This window comes from Gekko japonicus, unplaced genomic scaffold (assembly GCF_001447785.1).
Source record: "Gekko japonicus isolate JY-2015 unplaced genomic scaffold, Gekko_japonicus_V1.1 scaffold389, whole genome shotgun sequence".
Lineage (NCBI taxonomy): Eukaryota > Metazoa > Chordata > Lepidosauria > Squamata > Gekkonidae > Gekko > Gekko japonicus.
Window position 1 is genome coordinate 1,060,001 of NW_015173685.1, and position 25,330 is coordinate 1,085,330.

The following is a 25,330-nucleotide window of genomic DNA, read 5'->3' on the forward strand; positions in this document are numbered from 1 at the left end:
AATGACCTTTCATAACATGCTGTTCATAACATGCAACAAGAACAAAAACAATGAGAATGTGTATATTCATGGGAAAGGTACAAGTAGTATTCCCCTAGCTGTAGTATGGAACGCCAAACTGGCTCCAAATAAGAAGAGAAGTTCCACCTTAATTGAAGTTATCCTTTAAAATTCAGAGAAGCCACCAGAAACCGAGCACATAACTCTGAAACTGAAATCCTTTGTGCCAACTCGCAAGAAACAAAGGTGTTGTGCTATATTGTGCTATGGAATGGTCTGTGCTCTATGACTCTCCTAAAAGAATCCTTGGAAATGTATTTTTCGGGCATTTATTCAGCCGAATGCAGATTAGACAATCTGATTCAGCTACCGATATAGCTGGCCTGAATAAAAGCCAATAGTATTCAGCCTTGATTCGGGCCAGCTAAATTGCTGAGTCATATGGCACAACTTGGAGAAGGCATTCCCTTCACTCATGGAGGTGTGCTGCAACAGTGGCATGACTCCACGAGTGAAGGGAAGGCATTCTTATATGCCAAATAAATTCAGGTTTCCTGATTATTTACCTGAATCCCAATCTCATGCCAATAGTGGGATTTGGGAATATCAGGAAATACTGACATTTTTCAGGTCCAATGGACCTGAATCCAAAAAAGCCATTTTTTTCATGCACACATTTACTCCTTACAGTAATATAGCTATCTCCAAGGAACTGCTCTCTGCGAGTATGCAAATGATAGAGAAAACTACTGCCTTTGTGCCCTGCGTATAACAAATGTATAAGGTTATCCAGCTTGCTTTGATTGACAGCTGTTCTCCAGGGTGTGAAGCAGAAATCTTTCCTATTCTGCTCCCCCAATGTCTTGTGTAACTGATGAAACCAGAGGTGGAGTGTGGATGTTCTCAACAGAAAGCTCTACTACGACAGCTATCCCAAGCACACTTCCTGGGGAGTAAGCCCCGCTAAGCTAAATGGGGCTTAATTTTGAGTAAACATGGCCCTTCCCTCAAAGACTGTAAAGTTCCCAGAAGCATCTAACTGGATGCACTGGAAACCAAATGCTGGATTAAGTAGCTATTTGGTCTGATCCTACCAAGCGATTCTTATATCCCACACTGCGTCAATCCTTTATTTGCATGACACGCTCGTGTTTACTGACATAAATTAGATTTCTGTTTGATTTTGTGCTCTGTTGGTAGCAAAAGCTTCCTGAGGACTAGGTCAAATACATTCAGAGTTTCCATCTGGAAACAATACAGATTCTGTACAAATTAGTACAGCCGCATCGCTTCTTGTTCATTTTCCAAGGGGAGTTGTTTGACTTTGTACTTTGATTTCAGGCACGACCCAGAGAAACTCGATGCCTTCATCATGGATAAAGCACTCCTGGATTACGAAGTATCAATAGATGCAGACTGCAAACTCTTGACTGTTGGGAAACCATTTGCTATTGAAGGTACGAGTAAGCTCCTGCACGCAATTCCGTGTCTCAGCAAGCCTTTCTTGTGGATCTCATTTGCCTTTATAATCAGTTGCTGCTCAAGGAATCACACCCCATGTTACACTTGAAAATAATTTATTTTTACTTCAGAATGCTGATAAATAGGCAATGAATCATAGACTCACAGAGATGGAAGGGGCCATACAGGCCATCTCGTAGTCCAACCCCCTGCTCAATGCAGGATCAGCCTAGAACATCCCTGACAAGCGTTTGTCCAGCTGCTGCTTCAAGACTGCCAGGGAGGGGGAGCTCACCACCTCCCTGGGCAGCTGATCCCACTGTTGCACAACTCTGACTGTAAAAAAGTTTTTCCTAATATCCAGCCGGTACCTTCCCACCCTTAACTTAAACCCATTATGGCAAGTCCTATCCAATGTTCCCTCTAAGCTGAGTTAGTGTGAGCCAGGTCACAGTTTTTTAGCCTCTGGCTCACACATTTTTGTCCTGGCTCAGGAAGGATGGCTCCAGAGCAAGCTAATTTATGCAGCAGCCAAATCGCACACTCACAGCTTTACTGCCAGTAGCTCACAAAGTAGAATTTTTGCTCACAAGACTCCACCGCTTAGGGGGAACATTGGCTCTGCTGCCAATAGGGTTCCCAAGTACTTACCACGATCCGGCGGGGGAAAACATGCTCCCCAGCCGGACCATACCTCCCTGTAAAGCACCATGCCGTTGCCAGGAAGTGACGCTGGGCGACGCTCTGGCAATGGGGATGAAAACTCAATCGTACCATTGAGTTTCCAGCCCCATTGCCAGAGTGTGGCCGGCGTCACTTCCTGGCGATGGCATGGTGCGGCGCGTCTGTTGTCCCTGCGAGAATGATCCTGCAAAGACGTCTGTGTCCCCCGCCGAATCACGGTAAGTACTTGGGAAGCCTGGCTGCCAACAGGAACTGCTCCCTGCCCTCCTTGAAATCTCTGTCCCTTCTGCATTTTGTTATAGAATAACTTAACACAGACGCATGTCCCACAGGGGGTGACAATGGTTTGCATATTCATTCTCCACCCTGAAAACCAGGCTTTGGGGGACCCCTGGCAAGATGACTTCCAATGGCCCTCTGTGGCCATTCCAGATGGCTGTGTCAGTATTGCTCACGTGTGTGAAAATAAACACGCTCGTCCTGAAGGAGTGGAGCACCGTGATTTCCCCTGGACTTAAATGCCTATGGAGGAGTCACCCTTTTTTGCTCCCTCTTCCAGACCCTGCAGAGCACAGAGAGAGACTGACAGATGTGTGAGCCAGTGAGCAGTAGCTCCTACTCTCCTGTGCTCTGTTGAGCCATGCACTCATTCATTCACCCGGGTGAGCGGGGCCGCTTCTCAAGTTTGAGAGCGCTTCTAGGGCCCCCTCCCAGCCCTCCACACATGCCCTCCTTCCCTTCCCCCCACCCACAGGCCTTCCACCTGCCTGCGTATCTTTCTCTTGCCCACGCGTGAGCCTTCCCACTGCCCATGGTGACTGCTGCCCAGTCACACTGGGCAGTGAGTGTAGCTGGGAGCATGGTGGAATGCTAGCAAATAGGTGAGTAGGGGGCCAACAGCAGTAGGCCCTGCCAGAAGCCCTGGGCCCTGACAGCTGCCCCACCTCGGGGTATCCTGACACCAGCCCTGCAGGTGAGCATGCAGCGGCAAGGAGGTGCAGATGCAGACATTTCTGCTCCTGCTACATGCTCACCTGGTCCTTTCCCTCTAGGCAGCAGCAGCAGGAGCAATATGATATCAGATCCCTTTGGCATGCACAGTGTCGTCCAGTTGGGGGAGAAAGAGGAGGAACTCTACATTCATCAAAAGAGGCAGGAGGGAACCAACCGTCCTGCCATTGCTACCCTTTGGAGAGAGAGAGAGAGAGAGAGAGAGAGAGCAGGAGGCAGTGTTTGCAGCCTCTTCTACATATACGCAGGACAGAGGTCAGATGTCCCTTTTTTCTTATTGCCCCCACTATCAGGAGCAATCTATCAGTGCTCTACACTCACTGACCTCTCTGGCAGACCAGGCACATTTCAGATCTGGACAAATGAAGCTGAGAAGAGTCAAGTGGTTATATGTCTGACTTAAGCACTCGTTTTAGAGATTCCAAAAGAGAGTGCCAGTTTGATGTAGTGGTTAAGAGTGGCGGATTCTCATCTGGAGAGCTGGGGTTTGATTCCCCACTTCTCCACATGAAGCCAACTGGGTGACCTTGGATCAGTCACAGTTCTCTCAGAGCTGTTCTCTCAAGAACAGTTCTCTCAGAGCTCTCTCAGCCCCACCTACCTCACAGGGTGTCTGTTGTGGGGAGAGGAAGGGAAAGGAGTTTGTAAGCCACTCTGAGACTCTGAGTGAAGGGCAGGGTATAAATCCAACTCTTCTTCTTCTTCTTCTTCTGCATTGTAACTATGGTTGCCTGCCCTGGGTTGGGAAATACCTGGGAATTTGGAGGGTGGATCTGGGAGAGGGCGGGGTTTGGGGAGGGGAGAGACCTCAGCAGGGTTACAGTGCCATAGAGTCCACCCTCCAAAGCAGCCATTTTCTCCAGGGGAACCAAGCTCTGTTGTCTGGAGATCAGCTGTAATAGCGGGAGAGCTCCAGGCCCCACCTGCAGGTTGGCAACCCTAATTGTGACCCAACCTTACAGGAGGAGATGTCATATAGAACTCTCCTTTCCCAACGGCACCTTTCTCATATTGCCACATCACTTCATATTGCAGGTTCTGTGTCTTTGCTCCCATGTTTGATCTACAGCTTTAAATATCAACTTTGACTTCACTGTTGACTTTGCTGCTTTTACTTTGCTGTTGAATTTAAGCACAGCCGCACATTAGTGTTTGCACAGCAATGGAAGTCAAAGGACGTTCCTGAAATAAATGAGTGGTTAGATAAGATAAAGGAGGTTTCTCTTTTGATGAAATTGACTGTACAGGATTACCATGTACAGGAGACACCACTGCCACCATGTACAGGTCTTTGCCCACCCAAGCCAGTCCAGGAATGGGAGGGAATCCTGTACTTTTCAGTACATTAAACAACAAACCACAAGGTGGTCTATACCTCCTCTCTGGTTTTCAGAACAATATGCCACCAGAACCTCTTTTCACTAGTCCCTGCCTTTCCTAAGGGAGAGTTTCCAAACCCTTAGTTGGCATCTGGGACAAAACACATTAGCAACTCAATATAGAGATGCACACTCTTACCAAGGTAGCATGTGTGGGGAGCGTTAAGCCACAAGATTTAGACTTAGAATTCAGGTACAACATCAGAAACCATTTAACAATCAGAAGGATCTTTATTCAGTACAGAGATTAGCATAGACTACCAAAGATTACAAAGTAACAAAGGTTAGGGCTGTTTGCCTTAACTACACATTAAAGATATTCCTAGTTACCAGTGAAGTGTCCATATTCCAAGAGTGTCCAAGGTATACAGTCCAATTAGACACCAAGGGATTTTGAAGAGAAATCCCATCCTTACACCTATGTGCTCCAGTTCACAAAGCAGTTCTTTGTCTTCCAAGACACAGCATTTCCAGGTGCAATAAACAGACAATGACAAGAAGGGAGAGCTGAGAGCAGAGCGCTCCCTCTCATAGGAATCAATCAATTATACCCCAATTCCATTCATGATCAGCCGTGGCCATCAGCCAATCACGAGCAGACAGGAGATGTGCCCAATTGTTGGTTGTCATAGCTGCGTGTGGGGATAGGCTAGAAGTTTGGAGACCACGCCTGCAGTCACATGACACAAACTCCAGCTTCCCCATTGCCTACGTGACTTGTTGCATGTGGGCTAGAGCCAGGAGCCATCAGGTCTGGCTCTTCCACTTACAGGTGTGAAAGAATGTGTGGTTATATGGCATGGCTATTGAGGTAGTTCAGGCCATTTGGTCTGCCCTGGACCATTTGGCCTGCAACAGGAAACAGAGACAGCATGGTATCAAAAGACATCACAGAAGAAGGCATGTGGATATAGAAGCAGAAAGCAATTTTTCTATACACTGACATAAATGAAATTTTTGAAGAGTTAAGGTCCAGGTGGTTAAGATTGGCATCCAGGTTGAAATTGCTGAATTAGAGTAAATTTTTGTGGGTTTTGTATGTTTGCCAGTTGTGTTTCTAATTTATGAGTAAGTAATAAAGCTTTCCCCATGCCATTTTCCCAACTTGGAATGCCCTGAAGAACCACTGAGTGCTTCTCCAGGAAAAGCTACATGTAGCTCCTCAGTACATGTCAGTTCCCCACCAGGCAAATAATGGCTTCCTGGGCCATTTCAGGTTGGACAAACAGCACTTGGAAAGGAAGACTTGATCACCCTTTCCACATGTGCCACAGTCCTGACCCAAACGGGGGCTGAACACATCCCAGGAATTAAATTCCAAGCATGGACCTCCCAGCGCACATCCAATTGATAGGACCCATAGCAGATACCAGAGGCAACAAGGACTTTATAATGTGTAAATTACCCCAAGTAGTGCACAATGTGTTCATCAAGTGGCTGTAACTGTTAACTTGCAGGGAAGGGAGACTTAAGCATGTTTTATCTTCCCATGGATCTCCTGCTCATCACAGAACAGCTGCCTATCAAGTACATTCTGCCACGTTTGGATAGGCAGTTATGGGAAGATGGAAGGGGGATGGATTCTGCATCTCTGTACACATGTTCTTTCTGTGGTTGCCAAATCCAGATTCACAACGGTTCTTCAGCCTGCCCTACTTTGGGCAGATCAGATTTCCTGTCTCTTCTCGACAAGAGTTGGACTTTTAACTTTCTATAACCAGGCTAGCCATTTCCTCTCGATGCGTGCACTTCGCTGATTACAACGGGCAAGGCCCTAGAGCAGGCCAACTCAGCTGGCTAAATATAGCTTCCTGTGTACGTACATATAAACACCACAAGTTTCCCTCGTTTCTGAGTTGTGTAACACGGCACCGGGGCTGCCGACCTCCTGCCACTTTCCGGCATGGTGCTTGCAAAACAGAGGAGTTCAGCGCATGGCGTCGTGGGCTCCCGTTCTACAAATAGTCATGAATCTGCGTGTGCTAAATGGGCGATTATACAAGCAATTAGCAATCTCCCGCTGGCAAATTGCAGAGTTGTTTGTGAATTCACCCACTTAATAGGCACAAAGGCTTTTAAAAAAAACTGGTGCAAACCTGATGTTGGCCTTTCTCTTATCAGGGGAAGCAATTCCCAAAAGATGATTCAATACTTCACCAAATCTGGAATGTAAAATGCTAGTAAAGTCGCTGTCTCGCTCTGTTTCTTATGGGTGTGTGTTCAAGAACAGGGAATGAGAAGAAATTTATGCCTCCAGATAAGGAAGACACTTGTGTCTACTGGAATTTTCCCCCCAAAGGGCCCAGTGCTTCCCTCCAACACCTTCTTGTGGTTGTACCAGGCCCAGTGTTCCCTCTAAGCTGAGTTAGCGTGAGCTGGCTCACCGTTTTTTAGCCTCTGGCTCACACATTCTTGTCTTCGCTCAGGAAGGATGGCTCCAGAGCAAACTGATTTATGCAGTAGCCAAATCGCTCGCTCACAACTTTAATGCCAGTAGCTCACCAAGTAGAATTTTTGTTCACAGGACTCCACAGCTTAGAGGGAACATTGACCAGGCCCATATCCAGGATTTTTTTAAGTCAAGGGGGCATTTAAAGTTCTTAGGGGGCACTGTCTAATCAAATTAAAGGAATACCCGGCTCCTTCCCCACACCTGCCACTGCTTTAGGGCCCTGGGCTGGATGGGAAGTCGGGGGGGCTGGCCAGTAAGTCAGGGGGCCCAGCCCCAAGATGCCCCACTGTAGCTACGGGCCCGGGTTGTACCCTCAGAAGAGGATAAAACAGGTGATGCCATTTGCTGACCCTCCTCCCCTTCTGCTTAGCCGACTTCGTGGGGTGAAGAAACAATTAGGGTGGCCAGTCCTGGTTTGGGAAATACCTGGCGATTTTAGGGGTGGAGCCTGGCAAGCTGAGTCCGTGTGAGCTAGCTCACAGTTTTTTAGCCTCCGGCTCACATATTTTTTGTTTTAGCTCAGGAAGGATGGCTCCAGAGCAAACTAATTTATGCAGTAGCCAAATCACTCACTCACAACTTTAAGGCCAGTAGCTCACTGTTGCCCTGCAAGAAGCCAATAGCTAGCTGATGCCAGCTGCTTGGACTGTAAACACGCGCCCAGATGAGGGAAGCCTCCTCCTGAGACAATGTGCCAGACCAAGGATGTATCCATGGGTTACCTGCCAACTCACCTGCAACCAGGGCCGGCTCACCCGCTAGGTGAACTAGGCATTTGCCTAGAGCGTGGGCTGGCCCTTAGGGCGCCAAACTGGACCCGCCCCCCCGCCAAAGCCCCTCAGGCCCCACCAAAGGCCCTGCATCTTTCTGCCTGACCGGGTGACTGCCTCCACCTCTGACTTTCTGCTTTCATTGCCGGGGGAGGGGTGGCCCGGGGAAGCACTCCTCTGCTGCCGCTGCCATGCTGCCCACCCACAACGCCCCCCCATGCACCCTCTGCAGTCCTCTAGGCCGTGTGGCTCTCGAGCCTCCGGGTTTGGCTGCCTTTCTGAGTTGCTGCAGTCGGCGGGAGCCAGCCTTCTCCGACTTAGAGGTGGCCTGCCAGCAGTTGGAGCCCAGCGGTGCCCCCCCCTCGATGGTGGGCCAAGCAAGGCTTCCCAGCAGAGGAGCTCTCTGGTCTTGGGATGGCCGCCACCTCGCCTTGGCCTGGCAGGTGCTGCCGCCTCCGGAGTCAGAAGCCACACCACCCGCGGGAGTCGCGCATCCTCTTCCTCCTCCCCCAGCGCCCTCCTTCTTCCGAGAGTCCTGGTCACGGTTTCTTAACAGGGGGGTGAGAGGAGGAGTCCGGGCAACAGCTGCGGGAACTTTTGCTGGCTGGATCAGGGGGGGGGGGACGCACCAGGAATCTCCTCTCCAGGTATGTGCCAAAGTTGGTCTCCTTCCCTCTTCCCTGTGGGATGGGGAGGGGTCGGGGTGAGGTGGGGAGGACTTAGCCACGGCCCAGTGGCATCCGAAGAAGGCGACGGTGGCAGGGTCCGGGAGCCAGAAGAAGCCAGGCGGAGTGGCTCAGGGAGCCCAGGCAGAGATCAGAGGCAGAAAAATAATGTAGGAGAGGGGGGGCTTAGAGGAGGCAGGGTCTGGTTCTCAGAAAGTGAATGGCACCGACCACACACCAAAAAAAAAAGAAAGAAAGAAAGGGGGGGAGGAAGGGAGGAGCGCGGGGATTGGGGGGGGAGGTTTCCAGAAGTTCATCACACTGGCTGACTTTGTGCTTTGAGTTTGCAGCCCCAAGCACCTGCCCCACCATTCCCACCCTTTTAAGCCCATTTCGAAAGTTCAGGATGGCCCTGCACCGGCCCGGGGCAATGCGGGGGGGGGGAGGACAGCTGGACTTCCTTCTCTCCAGGCCCCGCCTGGAGGTTGGCAACCCCATAATTGGTGGGCACACGAGGGGGGGCACCAGAAGGTAGCCCCGCCCAGGGCGCAAAAAAACCTCAGGCCGGCCCTGCCTGCAACACAGCAGAGATGAACCAAGCACCCTGGCCACAGACAGCGCACAGATGCCAGTAAAAGTAGAAGAAATGTCATGCTATGACCTGAGTACCTGGACAGGGACTCCATGAGCAAATCTCTCCTTCAGCATGCAGGCAGCCTCCTCCCACCCCCCACTTTTGCCAGAGATTGCAGGTATGCTGCAACAGCATAACAAAAGGACACAAAATGATTAACCAGGTAACTTCTCTTACCTGCCAAGCCCCTCAGCCAGAGCCATCAGCAGGCCATCAAGACTAAGGACCCTAGCCCCCGCTGCCACTGTCCTCTAAAGGTGACCACTGTTGCTTATTGACAAAACTCTGCTCTCCTGCAGAGAGCTTTCTCCCTTGGACTTCAAACTATTCAGTTGTTGCAGTTTCGGTGATCCAACTGTGCATCAGGAGACATCACAACACGTGCAGTTCTCTCGATATGTACAATCCCCATTGAGTCTGAACAGGGTAACACATTTTCATACAACAGAGGCAGAGAGAGTCCTGTTTCCATTTTGAAGATCTAGTGGTTGGGAACACACCATCTATTATTTCACTTTAATGCCTAAAATTAAGATACACATCCAGAAGGTCACACTAAGTTAAACAAATAATACTGGAGTTATATGATCTTCTTGCTGGAAAATTCAGCCTCTAAATATTCTAACTCATTTATGCAGCCACAAAATGGGTCTCGGGAGATGCTGGGTCAGATAGCGAATTCTAAATTGGATTTGCCCTAATTCAGTTTGGGCTTTAGCTGGCAACCACCTTTCAAGAAATACGTAGACAGAACTGGGAAGAATTCAGAAAAATGCAGGAAGCAGGTTTTGTGCAGAAAGCCTGGGAAATCAGATGCATTTAATATTGAGAAGGAAGTACGTCAACGTCTGTGTAGAGGAATCAGAACAAAGTTTGAGTCCAGCGGCACCTTTAAGACCAACAACGTTTAATTCAAGGTCTACGCTTTCGTGTGCAAGCACTTCTGAAGACGTGTGCTTGCACATGAAAGCTTATACTTTGAATTAAACTTTGTTCTGCTGACTCAGACCAATACAGTTCCCCATCTGAATCTGTGTAAAGTAAAGGTAAAGGTTCCCTTGCTCGAAAGCCAGTCGAGTCCGACTCTAGGGTTGCGGTGCTCATCTCCGTTTCAAAGCCGAAGAGCCAGCGCTGTCCGAAGACGTTTTCGTGGTCATGTGGCCGGCATGACTAAACACCAAGGCACACGGAACGCTGTTACCTTCCCACCGACGTGGTACCTATTTATCTACTTGCACTTTCTTGCTTTCGAACTGCTAGGTTGGCAGGAGCTGGAACTAGAGACAGGAGCTCACCCCGTCTTGCGGCACCCGGGTCTTGAACTGCTGTGTTGAAGAATGTAATTGCCTGTTGCTAATTAGGCCATTGATGGCCAACTGATCCCCCATAGTCCAAATCTAGATCTTGAAACAACCACACCCAAGTTCCCCACCAGCTGCCAGAGATTGGCAGGATTTATGCAGGTGAGGTGTTCATTGCTTAATTAGATTGGCAAGCACCCTGGGGCATCCAAGGATGGGGGTAGGCTTGCCAGTCCCCAGGTGTGGGGGCGGGGATTTCCTGCTTTTGCAGGCTCCTGCCCATTTTGGAGCAAAACTGTATGGTTTCTAGCCATTTTTACCATAGAGTTTTGCCCAAAAAGTAGAGTGTTGCCCCCCAACGACACCAATGTGATTATGTCACTTCTGGAAGTGAATATCGTTGTGTAACTGATGTCCCCGCCCAACCCCAGAATGCCCCCAAATCACCCCCCACACACTGGCACAAGGTAGGCACCTGGCAACCCTGGATGGGGGAGGTTCCCAAAGCAGTCACTGAGAGCTGCACAGTCCCAGTGTGCCGGTGGGAGCTAATGCTTGAACCTTTACGCTGCACAGGTGTGGAGGGATGGGTGATGGGCAACACCTCTGTGCTCAGGTTTGATGCAAGTGAGGAAAGAAAGCCTGGCCTTTGGCCATGTTGAACAAAGAAGCCAGAGTGGGATGCTCAAATGCTGGCAAGACCAATAGGCGGCCTCTTAGGGAGCCTGCACAATGGGAGAGGGAGGAGTTCAGTGCACAGTTCATGTTGTAATTAATAAGTCCTAGTTTAACCCATGCATTTTGTCCAGTGTCTAAATTTGGGGGCGTGGGGGAAATAAGTCTTTCAAGGCCTCGGCCTCTACACCCTGTTGTTAGCCGTCCAGAAGAACAGCTTGGCCACTGTGTGAGACAGGATAGTGGACTAGATGGACTATTGGTTAGCTCCAGCATGGCTCCTCTTATGTTCTTAAAAGATCCAGATAGCCAGTACTTTTTAAACATCATCTTCTTCTCCTTCTTCTTCTTCTTCATCATCATCATCATCCTTATTGCAACATTATTGAAATTTAGGTTTCATTTTATATTTTAAAAGAAAAAAGAAACTGACAGTCCTTTGTAACAAAACTCACACAAGGCTGCATCTAAGTCCTGTACATCTTCCTTTTTCTGTAACACTGCAAGTCTAACAAGTACATAATATCCCTGATTTTATCCAAGAAATATCTCCTTCCTGGAATTTTCTTCAGTTTCCACGTTTTTTGGCAATGTCAGTGTAGCAATGTTACAAGCATATAGGACAACTATTCTATAGTTTTTAGGAATAAATCTTACATAATTCAGTAAAAATAACTCCAGAGCCATTTCAATATTAGACATGAATCCTTTGGTAATAATTATAACAACCATTTTCCAATATTTCACTGCCCTGATACATTTCCACTACATATGTATGAAATCTGCATGAGGTAAATCACAGTACCAACACTGATTATTAACTCCAGTATATATCCTCACCAGTCTAACTGGGGAAAGATGCCAAAGATGCAACGGTTTAATGGCATTTTCTCTCAGAAATAGACATAGCATTCTTTTTGTCATTTTGTTTATTTATTTAAAACATTGGAACAAACAGCTGGAGCCCAAGGCGGGTAACAGAATTCTATCCCACTTTCTCCACTGAAGGCAACAGTGGCAGCTTATGGACAACAAAAACAATTTTAAAATACCAGCATCACAGACAGAGAGAAGGGAAGGGAAGGGAAGGGAAGGGAAGGGAAGGGAAGAGAAGAGAAGAGAAGAGAAGAGAAGAGAAGAGAAGAGAAGAGAAGAGAAGAGAAGAGAAGAGAAGAGAAGAGAAGAGAAGAGAAGAGAGAGAAGAGAAGAGAAGAGAAGAGAAGAGAAGAGACATTAAAATAGACTTCACATACACTAAAACTGGTGCTGGAGAAGACTCTTGAGAGTCCCTTGGTCTGCAAGAAGATCAAATCAGTCAATCCTAAAAGAAATCAACCCTGACTGTTCCCTGGAAGGCCAGATAATGAAACTGAAGCTCAAATACTTTGGCCACCAAATGAGAAGGGAGCACTCACTGGAGAAGACCCTGATGCTGGGAAAGATTGAAGGTCAAAGAAGACGGGGACGGCAAAGGATGAGATGGTTGGACAGTGTCATCGACGCAACGAACATGAAATTGAGCCAACTTCAGAGGACAGCGGAAGACCGGAAGGCCTGGCGTGATCTGGTCCATGGGGTCGCAAAGAGTCGGACTCAACTGTGCAACTGAACAACACCAACAACACTAAAACAGCAGCAATTCCTTAGCACAGGGGTGTCAAACATATGGCCCACGGGTTGGAACTGGCCCGTCCAGGGTTCTTATCCGGCCCGCGAGCAACTGGTCATTCCCTTTACTGCCAGATGACAGAGGCTGTGCATTATGTCCCTGTATACTTTCCCAGTGCTAATGGGTAATGGATGGTAGAAGTGAGAGGGTGGGCATCAGGGAGAGACTTTAAGGCAATATTAAGTATGTTGTATTTTTAGTAAAAAAAACAATATTGTTAATTGGGTTTGCCTGTGTCCTTTATGAAGTTTATATCTCTGGTACCTCGTGTTACATTTTATGGCACACATGGCCCAGCCCAACAAAGTGACATTTATGTCAGATCTGTCCCTTGTAACAAATGAGTTCAATTCCTCTGCCTTAGCAGCCTCAGAACAATTGCAAAAATTAAATAACATTAAGAGAAAACAGGAGTAACCTGAAAATTGAATTTAAACTGGCAGTAAAATAATCACAAAGGGGTAGCCGTGTTAGTCTGTTATTAGCAACATAAAACAAAAGTCCAGTGGCACCTTAAAAGAATAACAACGCATTCTGATGTCTGAGGATGCAAGCTGTCTCACAGAAGCTCTCATTGAAATTTTATTTATTTGTTGGTTTGTTTAATGTCTTGCTTTTCTCCTGGACTGGAACCCAAAGCAGGTTTATGCATCCTTCCCCTCTCCCACCTCCACTTCATCATCACAACACCCAGGGCTATTTTTGGGCAGGAACGCACAGGAACGGAGTTCCGGCTGGCTCCCAAGTTGGCCACGCCCAGCAGGAACTCATTAGCATAATAGGCCACACCCAACAGCAGAAACTCATTCGGATTGGCTACATTAGGGGTGTGTGGCCTAACATGCAAAGGAGTTCCTGCTACAAAAAGCCCTGGGTTTTGACAACAAACAAGGTAAACAGAATAACAAGCAAAAGGTGGGTGTGGCTGGATAACCACACTTCTGGTAACATGGGGGTGCGGCCTAATGTGCTAATGAGCTGTGCTGGCAGGGGTGTGGCCTATTATGCTAATGAGTTCCTGCTGTTGGGTGTGGCTACAAAAAGAGCCCTGAAACACCCACTTTGTGAGAGTAGGTTCGGCTGAGAGATTGTGACAGACTCACCTCGAGGTCATCCAGCAGGCCTCCATGGCTGAGCTGGGGATTCGAAACCAGTCATCCCAGGTCCTCGCCTCAAACTCTAGCCACTAGGCCGCACCAGCCCTTGGTCTTTAAGCCCCCACTGGATCTTGTGCTAGTTTAGTAAAACCATCAACAATTTAAAACAATTTCAAAGCGAGGACAAATATGAAATGTTGTAATGTATAGATTTGAAGATAATCAAAATATGCAATAACTAAATGAACACGTACAGAATGTCAATGAAACACCATCCATAGAGAGCCCTGGTTAAATAAATATACCTCTAGCTGGCCCCTTCAATATAACACACTGGGCACCACCCAGATATCTGTGAGAAGGATGCCCCGTAATCCAGCAACGAATTCCGGCAAGAGGACGGTCAAATAGGATTTCTTTTTCTTTTTTTAAGTACCCATAAGGTACACTTTTATTATTTTTCATATTATACACCAACAAACAAACATACTACCTAACAAACATCCACTTACACACATAAAACATACAAAGAGATCAGTATATTTTCTTATAACTCTATTACCATATTTAAAGAATTTCTATAGATTTGCTTAAGTTTCTGTATACTCTTATCTTTTTACCATAGTTTCTATTTAACTTAAAAAGATTAATAATACCAAAATTTTAATTACTTTAAGCTATGCATTTATATTGGACCAATCATACAGGTTTTTTTCCACGTCTTTTGAAATGTTGGGTCTGTTGTCCCTCTCATCAACGACGGCAATTTGTCATTTTCAGCCGTCTCCAACAGTTTATTTACATGTTCTTGCTTCTTTGGTGTTTCCATTTGTTTCCAATATTTTGCATATAATATTCTTGCTGCAGTAGATAGGTGTACTATCAAATATCTATCACCTTTATCAAACTCCTTTGGAAATATGTTTAGTAATAATATTTCAGGCAACAATGGTATTTTAGTTCTCAATATCTCTTGCATCATCTTGTGGACCCATCTCCAGTATCTCTTTGTTACATCACAAAGCCACCACATATGATAAAATGTACCTGTCTTATTTTTGCAGTCAAATTGGATTTCTTGAGAACACCTTTTGACTACTGTGGTTACAGTGATCTTTTCCCCCCCTAGGATACGGTATTGGCCTTCCTCCAAACTCTCCACTCACTTCAAACATCTCTGAATTTATCAGCCAGTATAAGTCCCACGGCTTCATGGATGTCTTACATGACAAGTGGTACAAGGTGGTGCCATGTGGGAAAAGGAGCTTCGCTGTGACTGAGGTAAGAGATATTCCACGGTCACGGATCGGACTGTGTCTTTTAGTGCCAATGTTCACTAATCTGCCAAGAAGAAGATGGCAGAAAACCTGGAGGGGGGGGGGAGAGTCTAAAGATGGTTGGCTGTAATATAAAGAAAGCGATGGCTTGCAAAATATTGCTGAGAAGAGTGGTGACGATGGGATCAGGTGGCGTATTTCTGCAAAAAAATTGTCGGAGCAGCAATTGCCAGAGGCGGTTGAGGCAGCGAGGGTGGCAGAACAAGGTGGGACTGGGAGTCATGGAGGAGGCAGAGTTCCTACTTTTCAGATAGCAGGTACTTTGCATATTAGGCGACACACCCCTGATGTAGCCAATCCTCCAAGAGCTTAAAGAGCTCTTCTTACATGGGCTACTGTAAGCTCTTGGAGGATTGGCTACATTAGGGGTGTGTCGCCTAATATGCAAAGGAGTTCCTGCTACAAAAACAAAAAGAGCCCTGCGTTGCATGCAGGTACCTGAATAGTACAAACAAATGCACAGTGCTGGGGAGGGGAGGGGGCATAGGCACTCTCTGGCAGGGGCTCCCAGCGACTTTCTGCCCAGCTCCCCTTCCCCCCCCAAAAAAAGAAACCTCCTGGAACCTACCCTGCAATTGATACGCAGTTCCAAAGGCACAAGAGCACTTAATTCTTCAGACAAGGGGGCAGCAGTTTCTCTCAGTTCTTCTCTTCCATTGCAGATACCCACTTTGCCTCAATGCTGCTCCAGAGGGTCTGCTGATCCCCAGGAACAAAATTGGGGGAGGGGGTCAGTGGGCTGCCAACCTAGCAGTTCAAAAGCAAGAAATTGCAAGTAGATAAATAGGTACCACTTCGGTGGGAAGGTAACAGCTTTCTGTGCCCCTTGGTGTTTAGTCATGCCGGCCACATGACCACGGAAACGTCTTCGGACAGCGCTGGCTCTTCGGCTTGGAAACGGAGATGAGCACCGCAACCCTAGCGTCGGATTCGACTGGCTTTCGAGCAAGGGAACCTTTGCCTTTACTTTACAGTGGGCTGCAGCGGGAAGGGGAAGTGGGAAAGCCCCGCTCTGCCAAGCTCACAGATGGTTGGGCTAGCAAAGCTGAAGTGCACCTGACCTGGCCTGCCTAACATCCCAGGGCCGGCTCCAGATTGTGGAGGGCCCCCGGCACAGCGTGCCCAAGCCCCCAGTCCTCCTCTGACCACCACCTGGACTCTTGCAGTGCCATTCTTCCAGCTCACAAACATCCCCACCTGCCCGTGTGTCCTTCCTTCCCCCAATGGGGCTGGGGGGGTATGGTATGGTATGCACAGATGGGAACACCACCACCTTCTCGGCCTAGAGAGTCCCCATTGTGTACTACCTCTGCATGTCCTTTTCTGGCGGCATGTGGTTGGGGGGTTCTGTGGCAGTGGGCCCTGCTAGAAACTCTGGGCCCCGGCAGCTCCCCCACCTCAGGAAATGATGACGCGGGCCCTGTAAAGTCCCTGTGAAAGCAATGTGATTTAAGCACCCCCAGTGTGTGTGCTTGCATTCCAAGCGAATTATCCCAAGTGAACTGCACCCCAAACTATCCAAAAACTGTGTCAAGTGCAGTAAAACGTGCTTGGAAGAAGGCCACCTTTGAATAGAGCACGCTTGCAACAGGCAAACGGTATCGCCTGTGACCTTTTGGTACTTTACATTTCGGAACACCATCCTCTTGGATGAAATCCTGTTAAAAGGACCAGTGGGCAATTGTAGTCAATTACCGCAAGCCCGGTTACGGGCAAGATTAACATTTGCCAGGAAGAAAAGCTGGGCAGAGGAGCACAGAATTGATGTCAGTGTTCGTTTTTAATGAGTGGCTTTAAAAGGTCAGAAAGAGAACCCAGCAAGTTCTTTAAAAAAGAGAGAGAGAGAGAGAGCATTTCTTGGCAACTGTGCAATGAAAATGTATAAATGGCGATTGTTTAGAACACTGGTACTGAATTGTGTTAAAACACTAAAATCACACAGAAGCAACCTTTGCTGGCGAGACTTGGGAGTGATAGTTCATCTGTACAAAAAGAGGGACACCTAGTGGAAACGTCGAGGGGTTGCACAAATAAAGCAGAGTCTCATCTAAGGATGTGTCGCTGGCAACCAAGATCACGATAATTCATGCCACGGTACTCCCCGTTACTAGGTGTGGGTGTGAAAGTTGGACAATGAAGACCGCTGGCAGGAAGAAAGTTGATTTCCTCTGAAATGTGGTGTTGCAGGAGAGTTTTACAGATCCTGTGGACCACCCAAAAAAAACCCCCAAAACATATGAGTGTTTCACACCAAATCAAACCAGAACTTTCCCCTAGCGGCTAAAATGACCAGACTGAGGCTGATATTGCAAGAAGCCAAGAGTCACTGGAAAAGTCAACAACGCTTAGAAAAGTTGAAGGCAGCAGAAAAAGTGGAAGACCCAATATGAGATGGATGGACTCCATCACGGGAGCCACTGTCCTTCAGTCTGCCAGACCTGGGCAAGGCTGTTAACAACAGGACCTTTGGGAGGTCATTCATTCAAAGGGTCGCCATGAATCAGGAGCGACTTGACTGCAGTTAACACACACGCAGTGGCCCCTGCAAGACTAGCAAGGTTTTTGTTACAGCATAAGCTTCCGGGGACTAGAGTCCACTTTGTCACATGCATCCAGGGGGCCCTCATGATAAGGATAACACACCCTGTGGCCATCCCCACAACCCCAGTCCATCTCAAGGCCCTCTCCATGGCTGTTTCTTGCAGCCATGGTATGATCCGCAATGTTCCCACTAAGCTGTGGAATCTTGTGAGCAAAAATTCAATTTTGTGAGCTACTGGCATTAAAGTTGTGAGCGGATGACTTGGCTACTGCATAAATGTTTGCTTTGGAGCCATCCTTCCTGGGCTAAGACAAAAATGTGTGAGCCGGAGGCTAAAAAACTGTGAGCTAGCTCACACTAACTCAGCTTAGAGGGAACGTTTCTGAGCAGAGTCACACCCATCAAAGTTCATTGAAATAAATGGACTTAGAAGGATGTCGCTCTGTTTAGGATTGCACCATACGTCATGCACGTGGGGATCCATTCCTGGACCTCAGGGTTATAATACTGTGTTAATCTGTAGCAGCAAAATAAAACAGCACAATAGAGAGGGAGAGGGAGGGAGAGTTGCGAATATAAAGTAATCGACCCACTGAATGTACAGTCCAGTGTATCTGACGAAGCGATCTCTGACTCAAGAAAACTTAGGCTGGAACGTATTTGGTTAGTCTTTTAAGGTGCCGTGGGACCCCTGTGTTATTTTGCCTCACTGTTATGTGGAATTTGACCCTTATGACATCCCTGGGCAAGAGGGAACCCTTGTCTCCCCCCCGATTGCAACCTTTATGTACTACTGAGGCCTAAATTCAGAAACTGTCTTCCTTTGGAAATAGGGTTGCCAGCCCCCAGGTGGAAGCAGGGGATCCCTCGACTGTATGGGCTCCTTCCTGCTACCAGCCAGCTGGCTGGCAGGGGGAAGCCTCACCCCCAATAGCGACAACCCAGCATGACGTCCCTGATGTGATGACATCACGTGGATGTGACATCATCACACTGGAGGCGTTGCGCAGTGACACTGTGGTATTTTGGGCAGAACTCTGTGGTAACCAATGGTAACCGTAGAGTTTTGCCCAAAATACCAGAGCATCGCCACACAATGTCCCCGGCATGATGACATCACTTCTGTGTGAGGTCATCATGTCGGGGATGTTACATGCAGCAACATCACCCCGCCCCCCCCCCACTCCGGGAGAGCTCCCTCCTACCCCCCGCCGGCGAGGAGGTAAGACCTGGCAACCCTATTTGGAAAGCACGTAAGGGGGCTAAAAAGAGAGGAGGCCATCACTTCTGCGGTGTCAGAGGCAAGGTGCCCTAGATGAACCCTCAGTCTGATGCAGCTAGACATTTCAAATGTTCTTCAATTCCAAGAGGCATCACGTAGTGGTGAGAGTGTAAGGACAGGATCTGGGAGATCCAGATCCAAATTCCTAATTTGCCATGGGAGCCTGCTGGGTGACCTTGCGCCTGCCAGTTGCTCTCAGACTAATCTACCTCACAAGATAGTGGTTGTGTGGAAATAACGGAGGACAGGAGAATGATGTTATAAGCTGCTTTAGATCCCCCACCAGGGAGAAAAGGTAAAGGTAAAGGTTCCCTTGCTCGAAAGCCAGTCGAATCCGACTCTAGGGTTGCGGTGCTCATCTCCGTTTCAAAGCCGAAGAGCCAGCGCTGTCCGAAGACGTTTCCGTGGTCATCTGGCCGGCATGACTAAACACCAAGGTGCACGGAACGCTGTTCTCTTCCCACCGAAGTGGTACCTATTTATCTACTTGCAATTTCTTGCTTTCGAACTGCTAGGTTGGCAGGAGCTGGAACTAGAGACGGGAGCTCACCCCGTCTTGCGGCACCCGGGTCTTGAACTGCTGAACTACTGACCATCCACAGCCTGCAGTTCAGCATCTTAACCACTTGAGCCACCGCAGCAGAGAAAAGCAGAGTATAAATATAATAATTTTTACATTGGGAATTCCATTTCTGAAGGATTGTGTCACATAAGTCTTTCTGTCCACGTATCCCTGATCATCCCGGCGGCAGGCAGGAGCCTGTGAGATCGGGGGATCTGATGCAGAGTTCAGCATCCCGAAGATCTCGGCCTTCGTATTTTTGAAAGGTAAATTTCCATGCCTTTTGGCTGCTGAGATAACTGTGAAGATGTGTCAGCCGTGGCTGATGAGATCTCGAGCCAAAACAGCAGGGTTTCCTCTGCAGGACTTCTCGTCCTCCTCATGGCCAGCAGAAAGAGAATCAGTCATGCAGAACACACATGAGAACATGCAGATTTGCTTAACTGGGATCATTGATTCACAGCACAGGACTTAACCTCTCTTTGCAGAGAGCGCCCTGGTGGGAAATTGGGATCTCCTTACTAGTCCTTTTTTTAGGCTCTCCAACTGCATGTCATGAAAGTGCACACTACACGTTATCTTTCCAATGCACATGGTGGCCATCTTATGGAAATGTGGTAATGCATGTATTATTTGTTTGCATGCTGCTTTGATACATGCAAAGACATTCCCTCAGAGGTCTGTTTGCATGTACCAAAGTTTGGTATGCATAGAAAATACATGTGTTGCAACCACATGTATTTTGGGGAGGGGGGTCGTGTGTGCTCCTGTTATGCACAGCTGGAGCCTCAAAACTGAACATCTAAAAGGGCTACTGTAGGGCTACTGTAGAATTCTGTGTTACATTTTCCAAAATGGTATGTATTTGAAAATTCATATTTGCAATTGGATTAGGGTTGTTTTTTTTTAATTCTTCTTGTAAGCATATAAAATAGATTAAATATTATCACATGAGGAGGAAGACATTTGGTTAGTTGGAGCATAAGAAGCTGCCTTATGTGGAGTCAAGCCATTGATCCACCTGACAGAGTGTTGGCGTGCATCCAAACCTCCACCAACCTGCCTACTTCCCTCTCCTGTTGCAGCTCACCGACTGCCCTAAAGTTTTTTTGCTGGGGGGTCGGCGGATTCCTCACAAATGGCACAGAGGGTGAAATAGGGGTCTGCAGTGAAGGGGGTGAAGTGAAGTGAACCTGAAGCTCAACATCAAAAAAACTAAGATCATGGCATCTGGCCCCATCACTCCTTGGCAAATAGAAGGGGAAGTCGTGGAAGTAGTGACAGACTTCACGTTCCTGGGATCCCAGATCACCGCAGACTGTGACAGCAGCCATGAAATTAAAAGACGCCTGCTCCTTGGGAGGAAAGCGATGGCGAACCTAAACAGCATGATAAAAAGTAGAGACATCACCCTGCCAACAAAAGTCCGCATGGTCAAAGCAATGGTATTCCCAGTAGTCATGTATGGCTGCGAGAGTTGGACGATAAGGAAGGCCGAGCGCCGAAGAATAGATTCTTTTGAACTATGGTGCTGGAGAAGACTCTTGAGAGTCCCTTGGACTGCAAGAAGAACAAATCAGCCAATCCTACAAGAAATCAACCCTGACTGTTCCCTGGAAGGCCAGATAATGAAACTGAAGCTCAAATACTTTGGCCACTAAATGAGAAGGGAGCACTCACTGGAGAAGACCCTGATGCTGGAAAAGATTGAGGGTCAAAGAAGACGAGGACGGCAAAGGATGAGATGGTTAGACAGTGTCATAGACGCAATGAACATGAAGTTGAGCAAACTTCAGAGGACGGCGGAAGACCAGACGGCCTGGCGTGATCTGGTCCATGGGGTCGCGAAGAGTCGGACTCAACTGTGCAACTGAGCAACAACAAGTGAAGGGGGGGAATTAGCAGACATTACCATCAGAGGAAGTGCGTGATTGGATAATGCTAGTGTGTGACAGCAGCTTTCTAAGGCCTTAGGCAAAGGTCAGTACCTTCACCGTTATTTCGGATCCTGGAAATGCTGAAGACATTATGAATGCACAGCACCTAGGGTTGCTAACTTCCAGTTGGTGGGTGGAGAGCTCCCGCTATTACAACTGATCTCCAGGTGACAGAGATCAGTTCACCTGGAGAAAATGGCTGCTTTGGAAGGTGGGTTCTATGGCATTATACCCCATTGAAGTCCCTCCCCTTCCCAAACCCTACTGTCCTAAGACTCCGCCCCCAAAATCTTCAGCTATTTTCCATCCCAGAGCTGGTAACCCTAACCGTGCCCCTCCTTCTAATAGCATACACGGTGGCCCCATGAGTGTCATTAGGACAGCGTCTACCTATAACCTTGTGATATGAACGCGTTCTAAAAACCACAGCAATCCCTGTGCATTTCTGCCGAGTCCACCACCATTTCTCTGGGTCGGAAGAGTGAAGAAGAGGAGATTCTTCCTTGTGAACATTCTGCAATGGGACCTGGATCATTCTATTAACCAGTGCAGGGTTTCATAGAGTTTTCCCCTGGAATCCTTCTTGATACAATTTTTTGGCTGGCATACAAAGATGTGTCAGCAAAGAGTAATGATACAACCACGGCTATATCTGTAAGTGAAGTATCAATTGGGGTGACCCCTTGAAACTATGAAATATCCAACTTCCTGGTTTTGTCACCAGCTCTGCAGCTTTCTAACCAATTTTAGACACAAAACAAACACATTTGTGCTCTCCCCCCCGAGGAAATACCTCTCAGATCTATTTCAAGACCCTTATTTCCAGTTTTTATATATAAACTTGTGGCAGGCAATATGCTCTCTTCTCTTCTGAACAGTTTGCCAGCTTCATCTAACCATGTGTCAGTCCTGATTGTTTTTTATTTGGATGCCTTCAGCCACATAGGACAACCAGTAGAGATTTTTCCCACCTTTGCTACTTGGGAGGTTTCAATTGGAGACACTAGGAATTTAACCTGGAACCTTCAGGATGTTAACTATGATACTCTCCACTTGTTGTTGTTGTTGCTGCTGCTGATTCTTCTTCTTCTTCCCCTGTTTACCTCCTCTAGAAGGACCCAGGCACATCACAAAGTTAGGTCAATGTTGTACTGCTTTAACTCTTCAAGCCTCCCAAAGGGTTGCTAGCTCTGGATTGGGAAATACCTGGAAATTTTAGGAGTGGAGCCTGTGGAGGGTGGGGTTTAGTGAGGAGAGGGGAGGGGAGGGGAGGGACCTCAGCAGGGTACAGTGCCATAGAGTCCACCGTCCAAAGCAGCCATTTTCTCCAGGGGAACTGACCTTGGTCGTCTGGAGATGATAGTAATCGCAGAGGGATCTCCAGGTGAAACCTGGAGGTCCGAAACCCCATCTGATGCTGATCTTTCTTTACTAAGGAACAATGCAGAACTATGATGTTTAAAGTTCAAGTTCAAGTTCAAGTTAGCCTTTATTGGCATAAAATAACAGTACAAGTTATACAATTTTAGGAAACAGTTAAAACACCTATAGTTTTCCCTTGTATGGCCGTGGCTCCGCCCCCAGCGTGCCTGGCGTCCTCCCGTAACTTCCGGGTGACGTGCGTGCGGTGCGCGTGTGCTTTGCGCACGCACAAGACGCCAGCCGGGAGCCCCCCACTCCCGGCGAAGATACACTTGGCAACCCTAGTTGAGAGGAGAAGGGGAGGTGAGGGAAGATTGATAGATATGGGGTGGGTGCAGAAAGACAGGAGAGAACTTTGACAGAGAAGGGGGAGAGGGAAGCAAAGGTGGGGGAAATGCCCCCTCCCCAGACGTTTCTTGCAGATCTCCCCTTGTTTTATTTTATTTTTATATAAGCTACTCTTGAAACAGAGCGAAAATACCATTTGCATTGCCGTGGATAAAGTGCTTACTAGAAGGAAGGAGAGGTGGGAGAGTCTCCAAAATGCAAACATTTTGCACATTCTCCATATCTAGGGGAATTCTTTTTGCAGGGGGAGGGGGGAGCCCCAGGTATATAGCCTGTTAAAACACTGCCCACTCACTCTTTGATTTGGCACCAGCTTGTACAAATTAAAAATGCCTTTTTCTTCTCTATTAAGTAAATGGAATCATTACGCTCACTACTTAATTAATCAAGCGTAGCTGCCATGCTTAATGAATCAGTTCTTAATATGAAGAGAATGATCTCGAATTGGAAACCTTTCTCCCGCGGTGCATTCGTTATCAAGCTTTACTTCAGCCGGTGGAAGAAATTAGATTAAAAATACAAAGGACAGCAAACAAAAGGGTGTGTGTGTGTGTGTGTGTGTGTGTGTGTGTGTGTAACGGAAGCCACAGTCCCTTGAGGCTAGATCAGTGCATCAATGAAGCTTATCTTTACCCTCAAAGGAATTGTTTGCTGCATCTGGTCAGCTATCTATACATTCAGACACATCCCCAGTTAGGATTCTCGAGACTGTACCATTTCAAACAGGTGTGTGGGGAGGTTCTCTATACTCCCAAATGGAATAGTAGCCCAAATTGCACAGATTAGCCTGGGCTCGGGAGTTGAGTAGGGTCAGCCACGGTCAGTACTTGCACGGGAGACCACCAAAGAAGACTCGAGTTGCTACGCAGAGGAAGGCAAAGGCAAATCACCTCTGCTTGTCTCTGGCCTGGAATGCCCTGTGGATGGGCTCTTCGTTTTGTCAGTTGTGAGTTGATGGCACACTGTTCTTCTTCTGCATGTGGATAATTAACACCCTAGGGCAGGGGCATCCAAACTCACTCAACCTAAGAGCCACATGGAGGTCAATGTCAGATGTCGGAGAGCCGCAAGACAGGAACAAGCGCAACCCACCCGTTTTTATTTTATTTTAAGAGGTTTTTATTGGTATTCCAAAAACACACAGTATATAAGAATGAAGCGGTAACAGGGTAGCTTCTGTACAGGTTGAGCCATCGTAAAAAGCAAAGCTGTTTCTGCGTCGCAGTGTTCAACACTATATATTATTGCCAGCCTTCATGTGGGCTGCCGAAAATAAACACCAAAGGGGTTAAAACAGATGTTGATAATGATATTTATTTATACAATGGGGTTTTTTTGGGCAGGGGCCTTCGAGAAGGCATTGAAAGGCAACGTGGCTTTCTTCCTCTGTTCCCTGGGGGAGGGAAGAATGGTCGGGGGGGCTGCCTCCCCTTCGCTTCCCCAGCTGCCCTGCCCTGCCGGGGAGCCGCACAAGACGTGCGAAAGAGCCGCATGTGGCTCCCAAGCCGCAGTTTGGCCACCCTGGCCCTAGGGGAAAAGCTAGACTAGAATCCTCTTCCGGAACTGCTGGCTTTTTTAATTGGTTTTGATTATGAGGGGGTGTGATTCCTCCCCCATCTGAAATGGCTGAGTCCATGGAGCTCTCTATCACCATCATTTATCTGCATACGTAGATCAGCTGTTAGCGCTAGAATGAGTATACTTTATTTTGATCCGGGCACAGCGTGATCTCGCGTGCTTTAGACGGAGATCTCTCAGCCTGTGAGCAGCACAGGGACTGGGTGGGGCATAAATTGTGTCACTGCATCATGACAGAGGCCAGGCGGATTGTACCTATCACAGACCAAGAAATAGATAGCAGGCAAATCCTGAAGAGGGAAACGAGGAGGCGGGAGGGGGGAAGCAAGACCGGACAAGATCTGAGCCAGGTATGGGCTTGGGAAAGGAGCCACCACAAAGAACGAGCTGATGAAGGAAGGAAGGAAGGAAGGAAGGAAGGAAGGAAGGAAGGAAGGGACTAGTGTCATGGCGTGCCAGCCCAAAGGCCATGTACTTCTCCAGGGGGAGGAGGGAGAAGGAAGTGCACTAGGCTCCCTCCCCCC

At 47.8% G+C, this 25,330-nt stretch overlaps 1 protein-coding gene across 1 annotated transcript in view; it reads left to right on the forward strand.

Moving 5' to 3' along the window:
- Positions 1–25,330, forward strand: part of GRIN3A (glutamate receptor, ionotropic, N-methyl-D-aspartate 3A) — a 177,080-nt gene that overhangs the window by 132,903 nt on the left and 18,847 nt on the right. The window contains exons 6-7 of the mRNA XM_015423090.1: positions 1,342–1,457; positions 14,928–15,079. Of these exons, the coding sequence (XP_015278576.1) occupies positions 1,342–1,457; positions 14,928–15,079 (268 nt within the window). The remainder of the gene's footprint in view (positions 1–1,341; positions 1,458–14,927; positions 15,080–25,330) is intronic.